The 16,071-nt window shown below is 41.8% G+C and overlaps 3 protein-coding genes across 5 annotated transcripts in view; all 3 read left to right on the top strand.

The window, feature by feature from the left end:
- The first annotated feature begins 1,466 nt into the window (after window positions 1-1,466).
- Window positions 1,467-2,937, top strand: LOC127593050 (elongin-C). Its single transcript, XM_052054243.1, has 3 exons — window positions 1,467-1,629; window positions 1,751-1,894; window positions 2,493-2,937. Exons 1-3 carry the CDS (start codon window positions 1,581-1,583, stop codon window positions 2,681-2,683), a joined length of 384 nt encoding a protein of 127 aa, XP_051910203.1. The 5' UTR covers window positions 1,467-1,580; the 3' UTR covers window positions 2,684-2,937.
- A 751-nt stretch (window positions 2,938-3,688) lies between these two features.
- On the top strand, window positions 3,689-8,842 carry ube2wb (ubiquitin conjugating enzyme E2 Wb). 2 transcript variants are annotated; one of them, XM_052054240.1, is made up of 6 exons: window positions 3,689-3,768; window positions 4,567-4,658; window positions 6,217-6,319; window positions 6,578-6,733; window positions 6,921-6,996; window positions 7,077-8,842. In XM_052054240.1, exons 1-6 carry the CDS (start codon window positions 3,754-3,756, stop codon window positions 7,088-7,090), a joined length of 456 nt encoding a protein of 151 aa, XP_051910200.1. In that variant the 5' UTR covers window positions 3,689-3,753; the 3' UTR covers window positions 7,091-8,842. The 2 variants fall into 2 exon arrangements, with proteins under 2 accessions (XP_051910200.1, XP_051910201.1); XM_052054241.1 differs by lacking the exon at window positions 3,689-3,768 and adding an exon at window positions 3,790-4,309.
- A 590-nt stretch (window positions 8,843-9,432) lies between these two features.
- The window catches only part of stau2 (staufen double-stranded RNA binding protein 2), a 49,046-nt gene continuing 42,407 nt past the window's right edge, over window positions 9,433-16,071 (top strand). The window contains exons 1-6 of one of the 2 annotated variants that reach the window (XM_052054213.1): window positions 9,527-9,591; window positions 10,281-10,330; window positions 11,380-11,587; window positions 11,684-11,814; window positions 11,975-12,134; window positions 12,573-12,708. In XM_052054213.1, coding sequence (XP_051910173.1) covers window positions 11,389-11,587; window positions 11,684-11,814; window positions 11,975-12,134; window positions 12,573-12,708 — 626 coding nt within the window. In that variant the 5' untranslated portion in view covers window positions 9,527-9,591; window positions 10,281-10,330; window positions 11,380-11,388. Of the gene's footprint in view, window positions 9,592-10,280; window positions 10,331-11,379; window positions 11,588-11,683; window positions 11,815-11,974; window positions 12,135-12,572; window positions 12,709-16,071 lie in introns of both variants that reach the window. The other variant, XM_052054212.1, reaches the window with a different exon arrangement.

The raw sequence follows: 16,071 nt of genomic DNA, 5'->3' as shown, positions 1-16,071 counted from the left end.
ACCTTCCGGGAATCCAAAATCAGATTACAGGTACCAGTACTCGATTTTTCATTACTCGTTGCAGACAAAGGAGAAAGTAAAATTGGATTTCAGTTGTAGTTTTTGTATTTTAAACGAATATGCTGTAATAATAATAATAACAATAAAGATATGTTGGAAAAACATCCGTCCAAAACAATACCTCCAGATCCCTGCACTTTACATGTTAGATTCAGAAAACTTTATTTATCCCCGTGGGGCAATTAGTGTTGTGTGAGAGCGGCTTATTATAGACAGTCAGAGCAAAGGAAAAACATAGGATGAGAGTAGGGCTGTAGGCTTAGCACTTGAGGTCTTGAGGTAGTGATTCCAGCAACATGTTAGTTATTTTTATGCTTTCGTTTCTTGTACTATTGTCCCATGCACTTTATTTACTGTTGACTGTTTATGTCTCGTCTTGTTATTTTTGCCGGTTGTCTACAACTGAAAGTGCGAGGAACGCAATTTCGATTATTTTATGTCTAACACGTTAAGAAATTGACAATAACGCGGACTGACTCTCCAAATCGCGGAAATATTTGTGGATTTGAAAAACACGTGATAATCACGAAAACATTATTGGGAATAATTTTGAAATGAATATATCCCCATATTTCTGGAGATTCACAATGTAATGCAAATGCTCTACTGACGATTACCAACAGAGTCGTTCAAAGATTACGCGTGTCGTAACGTCACGACTTGAAACGTTTCTATTCAGATTAATCATGGCTGTATTCACTTCATCCGCACGGGAAGCTCGGTGAACTATAGGAGGTCATTACTGCATCTTCTCTTTTTTTCAGTTTGTTTTATTATTGCATTTATTATTTGGGGTGGGGAGCTAGGAAGTATTTCGGCGGCATTTTCGTTAGTATTTTCAAGTGTGTAATTGCTACATACATTCCAAGTGGAATTCTTATTTTTAATGTGCCACGCCGACTCGCAACAGCATTTCCAGTATACTAAACCTAAGCATATGCGCTGCAAAAAAATAATTAAAGTGTAAAGAAGGAACAGCTTTCATTTCCACAGAAGCACCACGGAATATTTTAACTCGCGTAATTCGGAAACGATTTCCGGTTGTCAACATCCCGGCTGTTAAAGTTAGCTAAAGCACTATTGACACTCCACAGTCTACCGACAAGTGGTAAGCCTTATTTATGTGTTTTAGTTATTTACTCATTGTTTTGTGTATGTTAAGGTCACGATGATCTTTTGAGCTTTAAAAGACTTCTCGTAAATATTTTCGTATAGGTCGAGTTGTCCCAGCATTAGCATGGTAACAGTTTAGCATGAGACAGCTAACACGAACTGCGAGGAACTCGGTTGGAGATTTTAGTCGTTGTTTTCAACACAGAGGATCTTCCAAACATGGAACACACTTTTAACGTCATTTTGTTAGTTCGCCAAATTCCAGTTTGAATAAATGTGTCGGTTTCAAGCGATGGTTGTCCAACATTTAATTAAAGGGCCCGTAATGGATTCAGCAGTTCGGCACATATCGCCACTCCCGTTTCATTACTCCTTGAAAATGTGCAAATATATTTCTATACACTTATATGCCGTTTTCTTTGTCTTTGTTAGGAATAAACCCCTGCATCGGCATGGGTGAGTTTATCATGCCTTCTTGGCGGTATCTCGAAATGGTGCCATCTGTTAAGAACGCTGTGTGCATACAACACTATCAGCGTAACTATCTGCTGTCAGAAACTGTGCCCGTGTCTCATAGATGGCGAAGAAAGGACCTATGGCGGCTGTGAAGGACCAGAAGCCATGTATGTGAAATTGATATCTTCAGATGGCCATGAGTTCATTGTGAAAAGAGAACATGCATTGACATCGGGTACTATCAAGGCTATGCTGAGTGGCCCAGGTGAGGATTCAGACGATGTGTACCATGTCGTTCTATAGGCACTGTGATTGGCTGGCAACTGGTCCAGGGTGTACCCTGCCTCTTACCCAAATTCAGCCGCGGTAGCCTCTTGCTCACTTACGAACCTAATGACGAAAGCTGGAATAGACAGAAACAGGTGCGACCACTTGGTGGCTGTAGTAAAACTCGAACATCTGATACAAGTGTTGTAACGGCATTGCCACAACACACACCGCTTGCAGAGGCATCATGTCATTTGAAACGTTTCAGTAATTCATTCGCGTGGGCTAGGGACCCTTTTTATTTTTTCACCCCAAAATTCTCAGACAAACATTCCTCTTTGTGGAATCAGTGCTTCCAAATAGGATTGTAAATACAGTCATCTCATAATGCATCTTGAAATCATAAGTTAAATCATAAGAGCTGTCTGTTTATATAGTTGCCTGGTAGAAAATAAATTACATTAACCCCACTAGCAATATGTTGTTGAAATATTTTCATGTCTTTAATAATGTTTTAAATTATTTTTTTACTTCTGTTGTTAATCTTTGACAACCTTGAAGCTCATCATGAATATCTTTCTCTCCCCTTTATGTAGGTCAGTTTGCAGAGAATGAAACCAACGAAGTTAACTTCAGGGAGATTCCCTCTCATGTCCTGTCCAAGGTCTGCATGTACTTCACTTACAAGGTCCGATACACCAACAGCTCCACGGAAATCCCTGAATTCCCCATTGCTCCCGAGATTGCACTGGAACTGCTCATGGCGGCTAACTTCCTGGATTGCTAAAGTTACTGTTTATGCAGTAGCCTAGAAAACACTTTTAGATGCTTTTGACTATTTAACTTGTTTTGCCATAAAACCATGTAAAACATTATGATTTTTGCATCAGAATATCAATCATTGTTATGAGTATTAAAGGATTTCATTTTAATTTAATGTATGGATTCGGCAGACTGTGTTTATTCCGATGTGACAGACGTGTCTGTTCTACCCACAATCTTCCCTACCCTCTGTCTTAGTAAACAGCTGTTTGAACTGAGTGTCAAGCATTTGTCTCTTTGTACTTATTTGACGGTCAAATGTGCTGCTCAAATGTGCCGTGAGCTACAACTAAATTCTGCAATTTGGAGTAAAGTATCAAATGTGAAATTGAAAGGTTGCCGATTAAATATGGAGCACATTTCTTTTTGAAATGTAGAGAGCACAGTTGTCCTTTTTTTAAAGTGACGGACTATAATACAAACGTCAGGCAATCCACTTTGGAGCACATTTCTTTTTGAAATGTAGAGAGCACAGTTGTCCTTTTTTTAAGTGACAGACTATAATACAAATGTCAGGCAATCCACTTTACATGCTTTGCATCCACAACAATAAAACTGACTATATAATTTCAGATAAAAGAATAATCAAAGAAGGGATAGAAAAAGGTAATATGAATAATAGTCACATTTCAAACAAGCATATGTGTGAGTTACTATTTACATTTCTGAATGAATAGCAGTTATCGATCTAGATTTATTTGGTATTCACAAAAGAGACTTGAAATAAAATTCAAAATAATGGGTTTGAGTTTTGAAACGTACATGTATCAATGTGAAACTTTCCTGACGAAACCTGGCAATTAACATCAGGATAACTGAGGAGTTGACCATAAAATAAATCCAGTTTCTATCAATCCAATTTTGTAAAGATAGGGATTTTTTCCTTTTAATAATACAGTCATTTTTCCAAATAACAGATGTATGTGGAGGAAATATATTTTTGCGAGGGCAAATTGTGTCCGTCACGTGTCCCCGTGACGTCATCCTCCCTAGCACTGCGCTTACTGGTGCGTGGGGACTGGAGGGGGTTCCATCATGGCGTCGATGCAGGTAAGAGCACAAATGACAGCGACCCCAACTTCATCGTATACCTGCTCTTGTCGACACTCTTTTGGCCTTTTTTGTTCACCGCGTCATGACCAATACACGGCTTTTAAATGAAGTGATGATGATGTCAGTGTAAATGCGCTGACACATTTTGACTTCAACTGTTTAAGTCCGGCGCTCGGCTTGTGTTAGCATAACTAACGTTAGCACATCATCATCAACAGCGGCACCGAGTGAAGGCGAGCGGAGAAACCAGTTAGCCCGGGCCAAAATACCCACGCCCTGCCATGTAGTTTTGCGACTAACACTTTGATACCACAACTCATATGATGTAACGAGTTCAGATTTAAGGTTCGTCCAGTTAAACGACGGCCGAGCGTTTGCCGTTCGGCTCAGTTAGCTTGTTAGGCGGTGCGCAGGTTGACCTGTTCTAGTTTCCTCTTGAGCTGAACAGGTGCATCGCTTCCAAAGGAAAACTACACAAGAGTGGGCCATTAAAGGAAAGAACCGAATAAACACCAGGACACACCGATTGACGATGCTTGTATGTGTGGGTCCGTTTCTATTTCAAAGTCGCCTCTTGAAAACCTTCGTCAGTCGTCCAAATTTTAAGTGACAGTGGCGTGTGAGAAACCTTGTCAATGCACATTTAGGTATTGTTGCTCATAAATATTGTAGATTCATCTCACATTCATACACTAATACCTTAAGTGGGACTCGTGATATTGTTTAAAACACTGAGTGAAAGCAGAATCGATTTTCTGTAGTTTTGTAACTGCTGTGGTTTTTTTTCATATACAGAAACGGCTACAAAAGGAATTATTAGCCCTGCAAAATGATCCACCCCCTGGAATGACGCTGAATGAAAAAAGTGTACAGAACACCATAACTCAGTGAGTATTATTGTGTTATTTTTTGCACCCTCCTATTTCTTTCCTTTGAATCCAAGTCATGCAAAAAATAAGCGGGAATATGAAGTCATTTGTAGTCTCAGCAGGAAGCAATCGGGTCCTTCCAGCGAATTACAGAATTGTGCCCACTCTCAAGTGACTTATCCAATACTTATGGCCTACCTTTGAAATATTGAATGTAGTTGAGCTGTTATAGCAAGGAACTAGCGCTACTTGGCTGACTTTTCATTCCATTCACCATCTACATGTAGAGTAGTGCTGAAAGCCTTCAGTTGTTATACATTTCCTCAAGCACTGATACACGTTTCATTGTGTCAGTTTTCAAGGAAATACTTCAACTTTATTCCATGGTGAGACTGAAGAAGTGTTTTGTGTTTTTGTCTGACAGACAAGTATTCCAACCAGTTCAGCTGGCTTCTGCATTGAATGCGCACATTAGAGTTGCGATGCTTTGAAAGGGTGTGCCTTTTAAACCATTATAATGAGCCCTTCTGAGGAGCTAAGGGTTGACATTGAATGAATTTCCGCCGTTTGCATCAAAAGTCCCCATGGAGTCATGAAAAAAATAAATAAATAAAAATGAAGGTTTTGCTTCAAAAAGCAAACATTGATGATTTCATACTTGGTGGTTTTGTGTGTGACTGAGATAAGGTGCCCATGTGTTTGTGTCTGTTTACAGTGTATAGCACACACTGGTTACTGTTATCAGTATGGCAGATGGTTACACTTTGAAAATTATGTCAAGTAGTTCAAACAAGGCACTGCTGTGTCAAATATATCCTCATCTGGCCCTGGTCTTTTTCCTTATATGGTTCACTGGACTGGCACAGATAACTAAGGTTGATGGAAGCATGCCTAATCTGAATGTACAGTGGAAATAATGGAAATAATTGTGTTGAATGTTCCTCTCCAAAACCTGTATAGCAGTTGGGGTATTTGTCAGTATTTGGCTGCTGTTTCATACACTTTCGATTTTTATTCGATGCAGTTCCTTTGTACACAGCGACTGTCTTCTTCTAATTCTTTCTAATTGAGCCATTTTTGTGAATTCATTGACTTTTCTGACGTTCACTGTTGCTTGAAAACATCGCCTGCACAGTCAATAAAGATCTGGTGATGGTAACTGTTTGTGCATTGCCATTTTCAAACCCTGAAGTGTAAACATCAGGCCTTCTCAGAGTAAAGCACTGACCTGATTGTCATATGGCCCGAATGATTGTGCACACCAGAAATGAGTAGAAAGCTCCCCAAGGCTGTAACGCAAAGCCACAAGTTCCTGACGTTTTATCAGCTTCACTCAGTGGGAGAAATTAGGCCAGCGATTACGATGCTACTATCAGTGACCCCTTTTTCTTATACATGAAGCTTTAATACTACAAGCAGGCAATTCTGATTCGTGTTATGTGCTGAACTCATTTAAAAGAATTCAGTCATCTCACGATTAACACATTTAGTTCCCGGTGTTGTACACGTGGAGCACGAGTTGAGGAAATAGTGTGTTGTACTCACCGTGTTTCTGTAACGCGATGCTTTTCTTCAGGTGGATCGTCGACATGGAGGGGGCCCCCGGCACACTGTACGAAGGAGAAAAATTTCAACTGCTCTTCAAATTTAGTAGTCGATATCCTTTCGATTCACCTCAGGTAAGCGCTGGGCGACCACATGGTTCAAACAAACTCGAGTCGTCTGAGAGTTTTTGACGACGTCGGAGTGAGCATCACATAGCGGCACGTCTTGCTGGTTTGAAGGCCAACTCACCGAGCGGGGTTCTTCTGACTCAAATGCTCCCATTCCTCCCCCCCAAATTGGAAATGTGTATATCGTCTCAGATGTTGCTTTTTTTGTCTGCTGCAGCTTTGGGATTATTTGACGCAAAGTAACTGATGTGTCATTGTTTACAGGTAATGTTCACAGGGGACAATGTACCTGTCCACCCTCATGTGTATAGCAACGGTCACATCTGTCTATCCATCCTGACGGAAGACTGGTCACCAGCCCTCTCAGTGCAATCTGTTTGTCTTAGCATTATTAGCATGTTGTCCAGTTGCAAAGAAAAGGTAAGAACCTTTGGGAAGGAGGGTACCCACTGTACCGTATTCGTTTTTTAGCTTCAAATTCCACATGATGGACAAAGAGATCAATTCTGCCCGTTCTTAGTCGTACTTGATTAAATTGATGAGTTGTGAAGTCAAGCTGTAGCATACAGCCATGCCTTTTTCTGATTGTTTTTTTTTTGTCCCGCAGAGACGACCACCTGACAACTCCTTTTATGTAAGAACATGTAACAAAAATCCAAAGAAGACAAAATGGTGGTATCACGGTGAGTACTTTCCCAAGGATGATGAATTGAAAGCCACCGCCGATGTATTTTATAATCAGTGTTTGTCATTGTCTTCACAGATGATACTTGCTAATGTACAAAAAAGTTTGTAATAATCACAGAAGAAAAGTCCTACTGACCTACGTAAAGCACTTTTTAAACATTCAGTCTCTGAACTCTGACCTTTGACTGGAACGATGGACAGACACCGATGCGCTGGAGGCTCCAGACTGCATATCCCCCCCACCCACCCCACCCCACCCGCCGGGCAGTTCCATGCATGTTTTAGTTGGTAATAACTAAGAATGGAAAACCGTTGGAACCCTTTAGATGCACTCGAAATGGATAATTTTTTTTGGGCGGGGGCTGAACGATAGTAATGCAGTACGCAAGGTGTATTTTTATGTATTTCCTGTTTTTAAAATGATTATTGTTACATTTTTGCGTGTGTGCGGACTTTAAGATCCTTGTGTTGTGCAATAATAACCAACCGATGGAGGCATTCTCGGGCTGACAAAGGAGTTCTCCAAAAGGATTTCTGGAAGGGACCTGACCATCATAAGCCCAAGAAAATGCTTCATCTTTTTTTTTTTTAAATATATATACATTATATGCACTGTGAAGAGTACGTAGTTAAGAGGCACTGTCAGTACATCATTCCCAACACCTTGAGCAGCCCCCCACTCATACGTATAAGTTCAAACGTCAACACAATACTCATTCCCGTGGAGACCGGTGCGGACGGTACACGTGGCAACAAAACAAGCGTGGCATTGGGTCAAATTTAGAGCTGTCAAACTTTATCTTGACGTGTCCAGCCTCAGTAATGAGCAGGGCCCTTTTTCATTTAAAGAATGTCTGTTGCGTTTTTCTTTTCAAGGTTTTTCATGCTTCGATAATGTCCAGTTCTTTTTATACTGTTTTGGGAGTGGACTGCTTGGAACGCTGAATACGTTTTTTTTAATTGTGATATATTTTTATTCAGACAAAGGCAGAGAATAGGGGGGAGTCAATGCAGGCGTAATAACATGATGGTTTTGTGATTATGCCTGGTCAGTGTTATGGCTCAGGTACTTTTTTCCAATAAAGATACCTATCCAGATGTTTAAACTATATTTTTGCCAAAAGACTGTTATATTGTAAAACTAACATGTCTGGAGCTATTGTATACAGGGTTTTATTTGGGGGGAGAAGGATATTAGGGGAGATGGGTTTATGGATTTACTTCATAGCGTAGTGATAATAGGAGTTGGCCTATAATGTAGACCTAATTAGGATGTGTACAGTCAGCATCAATGAATGCCATAAAGATTTCGTTCACCCGAGGGACTTGGTAATTTCAAGTGTAATCACTATTCCTTAAGAAACCAATATGATACTTGAATTTTCCATCTTGCTTTGTTCTGTCTTGCATTTGCCTCTCTTCCCCACAGGCTATGCTTGTTTGTCTTGAGTGATGTGAATGAGATGGCACCCTTCTGATCTAGAGATCGCAGTACAATGCTACTGTATGTTATTTTAAATGTTCTCATCCACTCTCAGACATGATGGTACCCAAATGATTGTGTTAACGAAGCAGCCATAACAGGATTTGTGAGGGAATTTAGCAAAAGTCTTCACAGAAAAGCTATTTCTAACTTGTAGTTGAATACGTGAGGCATTGTTGTTTTTTTTTTCAATGTGGTTTGAAGTTCCAAGTTGCAGATTTTATTTTATTTGAGTGGGGGGGGGGGGAATAAGGGTTTCATATTTATTTTTAAAAACTCTAGTTCTGGGCTGTTCAAGCTCTGTAATAGGTGCCTATTCATTTTCATAATCGATAATAAAAGCGAAGATTCACGTTTAACTGGTGAGCGCGATCTGTGAAATAATGGTGCTTTTACCTGCAACCGTGCCTGGAAAAAAACACGTAGTTTCATGGCGAAAGCAGCATTTACTCCGCACCAATGAACCGAGTTTTATCAACACCTCGCTTTATAGTTGTCATGGTAACGTTTACCCGCTCCCTGACTTCAGCATCCGTGAATGTTAGCAACACTTACAATCAGGTATGAAATAATATAATCCAAACAGTTAAGCGTGCAATATTCATGAGCTATAATGTACTTAAAATATGAATGCACTCGGCACAGTCGAAAGAAGTTAATCTTACTAAATAGTCCCCCCCCCCCCAGTTTTAAGCGACGATACTTGTACAACATATTGGAGCATTTTCAAACTTCAAAATACGCATCTTTACATTCGCACACTGAATTTATAGTCAATTGTTTGTAGAATTAAAGTCGGAATGGACGTTGCTACAGACGAAAACTAGGACTGAACCATTTGTTCATCACGGGGGTGTGCAATGCATTCCGGGTTTGCTTAAATCTCTTACTACGTTATAGAGGCAATATATAACGCTCAATGGCATTGCTATACACAAGACGCTCTCTGTGTACACGCTTAAATATGAATAATCTGCATTTGCCAGTGGTTTGATTTACTTTCATTTTCATGACCCACGCTAATGAAATGGTATGTTTCAACTGCTTCCAGTTCTCTTTAGTGTTTGCCAATGTTGGAGGTGTAACTGGGGTCTGGCCCTGAACAAAGGTAAAAATAATGCGCATGCATATTTGTCGTTTTGCTTTAAGTTGTCTTTAGTTTATTTGCCATGCTGCTGTCACTTCTCTTGCGTTGTCGACGTGCACTGAAAGAGCCGTGACTTTCGTGGTAGATGGAGCACTATGGTGATGCTAACGAGGGCTGCACGGCCGACCTGCCATCATGAGCTTGAAAGCAGCTGAAGCAACGATAAGATGACATTATATTGCTTAATCACAGATCGTGACCAATCGCCGACTCCATAATCGTCCTGGAGTCCTTGCGCATCACGAGCGTTTGTTTTGGGAAGCTGCCACGCAGAGGAACGGTTGATTTTGATTTTGCTGGGCAACGTTAGCTTTCTGCTAAAGTGGACACAGTCCGAGCCTTCACAGAATGCTGTTGGGGTCGTAGATATCCTGCAACCTAACACTCATTCTCCACAATTGAGGCAAGAACCGATGTGATTACGGGTGTTTGCCTTCCTCTCTAATTGTGCATAACGGAAGATCAGGCAAATGCGTCGCCGTGATAACGCAATGAATTGCTGGAAAGCAGAAACTCGAAATGTCATTTTGTTCAGTGCAACTTTTCCAGCCATGATACTGCCTATATCTTCACTTGATTTCCTAACTAATGCATTTATGTGTAAGAATTCTCAGATTCGAAACAACATAATAGTGTAGTGTTTGTTGCAGGGAAAAACAAAATTCGGAGTAATAATTGGCCCACGTCTACACAAGCCAGCGTAAGTGTACTTGTTTATGGCTGATTGAAGTTATTATATTGTCTTATTGAAGGTGCGGTTAAACACCTGAACGCAAATGATCCAAGAACTAGCATGCAGCGGTAGATTGGGTTTTCTGCACATCTGCTGGCTTCCGTTTTAGTGTCTGACCTCTTGTTGTGATTTACGGATTTATCTAACCTGGCAAAAATTGTGAAATATTGGCGGTTTGGGTGTGAAACATGACTGAAATTGGTTGCGCTATTCTGAAATAGTTTTATTAAAAATAAAATGCACGCTTTGCCTCTTGTTTCATTGAAATAATTTTGAACACATCATTTATGTATTTATTTTTTAACTGGAATGTTTTGTCTCTGGCTTAATGGAGAGAGAACATGAAGTTGTTTGACAAAGTATGCTGTCACAAAGTGGTGTCTCATCCACTGCTCAAAATATAAGGGTCATCAGCACGGAACAAAAGGAAACCTCTTCAGCTTTGTCCCTTTTTCCCGGTATTTATTTTTTAGGGCATGCTCAACTGGCCTCCGTTAGATAAAATAAATATGCATATGTAAATGATTTGTAAATATTTGTATTGATCTTGTGGTAGTGCTTACCCATGTCACAATAAATTCTGCCTGCCACCGCTAGTACCCATTTTGAAAGCACAAAACGCTAAACTGTAGTCGAATGAATCATTGAGATGCTGTTTTAGGTGAAGTGTTGCAAGATTTGCTGACATGTCATGCTGTCATGTCATCCTTCACATAAAGCTTCATTGTCTTTGTGCGATGGCTCCCAGGGCATCAGAATGGGTCTTATGCTGAGTGCCTCTCAATTTAAAGTTGGAGTTACTTTTTGCTTAAATACTGCACTTTGGTTAAGTGCTTTGAATGCTTGCAAATTCTCCAGAAATGTGTGACCCAGTGGAACATCGGGCCAAACGTCATCTGTTTATCATTCTCAGAGGAAATGATGCAAATAATCTGCTCCAAGGGTCAATCTACCACCCTCGTTCAACTTCCGTTCATCGTGCAATGTTTTAAATAACAATGCTGGTCTTTTTTCAGGAATAGAGCATGGCTCAAGTAAAAATACAGACCTCAGCACCCCAGGCTGGCCCCGGCCTCTCCTCCGGAAGTCCTCTGGCGGCCATGGCCAGCCCAGGATCCCTGGCTCTGCAACCCTCTGTCAACGGCACAGGCCCGTCCCCCACCCCCGCCTGCCCCGCTCCTGCAGCTGGCTATGGGGACGCACCTGTGTCTGCCACACCGCCAGGTAGGGATGGGCCAGTAGCGATACCAGGTCTCGGGAGCTGTCTCACACCTGTCTTTGTCCGATCCAGTATCCCGCGGTGTGTTTCTCTGTGTACAGGTTCACCCGAGGAGAACATGGCAAACCCTAAAGAGAAAACTCCAATGTGTTTGGTGAATGAGTTAGCCCGTTTCAATCGGATCCAGCCGCAGTACAAGCTCCTCAATGAGAGGGGCCCTGCACACGCTAAGGTGAGGACAGGACTTTTATTCTCGTTGATCGCTGTATGATGACTAGCATGCATAATTATGTCGAAAATTCCACCGACTGTCAGTTGAATGGCTGCGCTCCTTCGCTTTTGATCCAAGAGCGATCATGACACGTTATTGCCTCCGGATGTCGCTGTTGCAGATCTTCACAGTGCAGTTGACTCTTGGGGAGCAGGTCTGGGAGGCAGAGGGCTCCAGCATTAAAAAGGCCCAGCATTCCACGGCCTCCAAAGCTCTGGATGAGAGTGTCCTTCCTAGGCCGATGCCCCGCTCACCTAAAGTGGACATCAACAGCAATCCAGGTACGGTCAGTCAAGACAAAATCTCTCTACTTGTGTGTTTTCTTTTTTAATTTTTTGAAGGATTATGTGAAAGAATCACTCACTTGCAGATCAAGATGGGCACAAGCTGCAAAGCTGCTTGGGCCAGACACTGTTTTTGCATGAAAATGGTTATATGGTGAAAAAAATTGTTGTAAATTTACAGATTATGAATAGACTCATAATATTAGATGACTAAAAAAATGGTCAAAATGATCTTTTTTGATTTTTTTATTTTTAATCCGCTGATCGGCCCCAAAATTACTGTGAAGCCCTTACTCGCCGTAGTCTTTATCCTTGCTCATCATCCTCTGAATGAATTAATCTAGACATTTTCCCTCTTGTTTTTATTGGGATGAATCTTTGATTGCTCATTGTGTAATCTTGTCCTGATTGTTCCACATGTACGTCCTCACACAGGCAGTATAACACCCACAGTGGAGCTCAACGGTTTGGCTATGAAGAGAGGCGAGCCGGCTATCTACAGGCCTTTAGATCCCAAGCCCATGCCCAACTACAGAGCTTGCTACAACTTCAGAGGCATGTTTAACCAAAGGTAAGCTACATTATGTTATTTCTGGGTTGAAGACAAAGCATGGACAACACAAGGACAACGCTTGTGTGCTGGAGCCTCATCTCTTCCCAGCTTGACCAGAGCTGGGGATGCAAGTCACATGTAAACAAAATAACCTGATGACAGTTCCTGGTCGTGTTTTTGGAATGTGGGAGGGAAGCCAGTGGACTTGGGAAAGTCATATATTAACGTTTTTAAAAAATGGATTTATAATATGAGCATCTCGAGAGCATTTTTGCCACCCATTGACACGTTCCCTCCAGATGGCAGTGTTTCCTCATTTTTCAATTTTTGACTGGCTTCTGTTCAGCGGCCTGGACACCCATTTTTGGGGCTTCTCAGCCAGAAATGTAATTTAGGATTTACACAGTACCTCATGATTTGATGATGCAAACGTTTGAAAACAATAATCCTGCGGTTCCTACTTTGGAGTGCATTTTTAAACAATATCTAAACAGCACCTGGAATAAAGAGCGATTGAGTGGCATTGTTGGTTCAGCGAGTGTAGTCTGCAGCCAGGCAGTTTGGCATCTGGCGCACATCTTCTTTTTGATCGGCGCAGTCACAAACGGGACCGCAGACAAAAATGCCTGCGATGTTTGGGGTGAAAATCTGGCCGCCAATGTTTTGTCTGTCGGCGTCACAGTGGTGAGTTGAAATGCGGAAGGCGGCGGCAGCCTTTGGGTCTGTTTGCCTCTTTAGCGCCACTTTTTCAGTGAGCCAGAGTGGTGCTGAGGAGATGCACGCAGGCTGACAAAAAAAAATAAAAGTACCCCATTACCATAAGGTCATTTGTGGTTTCACAAGGTCCCTTTCTTTCACAGGGATTAATGAAAGTGAGACCTTGTGAATATGAATTCTGCTCCTCCAATGACGGGCCTCGTGGCAGAAAGTGACAGGCCATAGCCGCCATCGGTCATGGTAATGACGCCGCGGTGAAACGGAGGTTTCCAGATGCCCATGCCCTTACCTTTTATGATGAATCAGAGTGATCTGGAACCATGTTGATGTAGAATCTTCTCATTAGAAGGGCAGTTTGGCTCCGATCCATCAGCGCTCTAATCACCACCAGCACCCATATTGATTGATTCAGAAAGTGCTTTGATGAGAAAATATGGCCGGAATATGTACAGAGCATTTATCAGCGTCTTCATGAATCTTATTTATGGCGAAGGGCCCGGTGAATAATTTCTGACCATCCCGGTCCACTTTAAAATGGCCACTTGATCTTTTGCGGTGTCGTAAGCGTCTCATTGTTCATTTTCAAATGGCGCACTGGCGAACATCGCCCTCGACTTGATGCTTATGCTACTTTGCAAGTGAGTCAACTGGTGTGGACATCCAGTCTCAAGCAGCCATGAGAAAGAAAAAAAAAAACTGTGACGTCAGCACGTTCTTGTGAAAATCGTGTTATCATTGGAACACCCCAAATCGTATGAGTCAGTCGAGGCCAAGAGATCCCAAAATGACAATTTCATGTTTGACCGCAGAATCCAAAAAAGGGCCCCGAGGTGTGTGACCCCCCCTGGCATTGTCCTGAGCGTCGCACCATGTCCCCACCCCACCCCACCTCTCTGCTCCCCTCTTTGCCCCATTTGGCGTTTTCTGTCAGAATTTGGAGTAGGGACAGGATTTTCTCCCCCCTTAGGAGCACAGCTGAGCAGCCTTTGACCACCCACCCTCTCCCACACCTAATTTGGTTTTGTCAGTAACATTTTGTCAGCGAGAGGAATGAACGTCTGGGGGTTCTCTGCCCTGTGACATTTCCTCGTGTGAACACGCTGATCAACTGAACGAGCCGTTAGTTTTTTTGTTTTCATGCCAGAAAGCAAGGGGAAGCCAGTTTTCTTAACCCGGCGTACGGCATTTTAATGTCTCAAATCTGAAATAAAAGGAGAAATGCGGTAGAACCTCACATGTCATGCACATCCTGTTCCGGGCCACAGGTTGACTTCTGATTCATATTTACATTTCAAAGCAATGTTTCCTGTTTGGAATAATAAAGAAGTCAAATGCTCTAGGAGATCAGACTCTCATTTTTCAAAAAGAAAAAAAAGGGTAAATATAAATCATTCACTATTAAGCTGTTACTATACAAAACATCCGGTGTACAATATATTATTATTATTAATATATATATATTTTTTTAAATCATGTTCTCTTACAGCCCTTGTTGAAGCTGGTCGTTGTGCCGTCGTGCAACCTTTGCCTTTCCAAAATATGGTCAATATCCCAAATATATCATTTGAGGGACATTTGAATAGCTTCCATGTTCATTGGAAAGAATGTTGACGTTCAGTTCCCAGAGCTCAAGGAAGGTCCCTTTCTTTCAGTGGGACCGCATGATGCTCAGTTCAGATTTTTTTTTAATTAAAAAAATTTTTTTTTGGTCAAATCCAATCTTTTTATGTGCTTGTGCATAATTAGAGACACAAAGTCAATGAAAGGAAAGCCTTCAAGTTGAGCTCTCGGTATGGCGCCGACTGTTGATTGCGCCACATTGGACGCTTTAGTCAAGTCAATGACGCCTCAAGGTCACACTGGAGGTGCGTGCGTGCGTCTTCGATGATGTAAGGATTACAATGCTGCATTGCAGTGAATATTTTTCTCCTTGAAAAATGGATCTCCCCGCCATGCCCGCAGGGCTCAGGCAACCGGCGAGTGCGCGCCGACATCAAGGATGTTGGCCAGCCTTCGTTGACGTCGATACTGTCGGCGGAGCTCAATCTGCTCATGAGCACTGTCCTGTGTTCAAAACCGTTCTTATCATCTCGTTCTCCATTCAAGGTGTCCGATATCGATACCGATACGCTTCCTTGCCATCACTCGCGTTCTTCTTCTTCGCACAACCGTCATAGGTCCCTTGAAAGGCATTACGGAAATCAATTATTCTGTATTATTTCACTCCCGTGTATCCAAATAGTGTTAGGTTTTTTTGTTTTTGGTCCACTCTGGAGTTCCGCAGATGTGCAGTGTTGTGAAAGTTGCTCCGTTTTTAGTTTAAGATCGTCAATAATTGCAGAGGTCAGACAAAGATGAAGCCACGTTAACAAAAACTGCACTTAAAAACAATTCAAAGCGACGTGGCCCCGTTTCAAAAAGAACTAGCCTGAAATCAAGTGTTTTCGATTTAGAGAGCCAAAATAAATCACAAACAAACAAACAAATGACGTCGTGACACTTTCCGGACTGATCAATGTCACTTTGTTTATTTCTCAATCGGTTGTTGAGTTTGTTTGGAGCGTGGCAATTTTGGAGCTCTTTTAGCAGTTTTCTTTTGGTCCCACAGGTTTTTATTTTTGAACGATTTCTTGATTGAACCGGTCTGGAGGTAATCAGGCTCGG

This window comes from Hippocampus zosterae, chromosome 20, assembly GCF_025434085.1.
Source record: "Hippocampus zosterae strain Florida chromosome 20, ASM2543408v3, whole genome shotgun sequence".
NCBI classification, from domain to species: Eukaryota; Metazoa; Chordata; class Actinopteri; order Syngnathiformes; family Syngnathidae; genus Hippocampus; species Hippocampus zosterae.
This window is presented reverse-complemented; position numbering and strand designations above follow the sequence as displayed.

What these genes read in the sequence shown, in the direction of transcription:
- ube2wb (XM_052054240.1), top strand. An exon ending in GTACAGAACACCATAACTCA is followed by an intron (nt 4,659 to 6,216) that starts GTGAGTATTATT and finishes GCTTTTCTTCAG; the next exon opens with GTGGATCGTCGACATGGAGG. An exon ending in TGTCCAGTTGCAAAGAAAAG is followed by an intron (nt 6,734 to 6,920) that starts GTAAGAACCTTT and finishes TTTGTCCCGCAG; the next exon opens with AGACGACCACCTGACAACTC.
- LOC127593050 (XM_052054243.1), top strand. Translation starts at nt 1,581, where the DNA reads ATGCCGTTTTCTTTGTCTTTGTTAGGAATAAACCCCTGCATCGGCATG. An exon ending in AAACCCCTGCATCGGCATGG is followed by an intron (nt 1,630 to 1,750) that starts GTGAGTTTATCA and finishes CGTGTCTCATAG; the next exon opens with ATGGCGAAGAAAGGACCTAT. An exon ending in GGCTATGCTGAGTGGCCCAG is followed by an intron (nt 1,895 to 2,492) that starts GTGAGGATTCAG and finishes CCCTTTATGTAG; the next exon opens with GTCAGTTTGCAGAGAATGAA.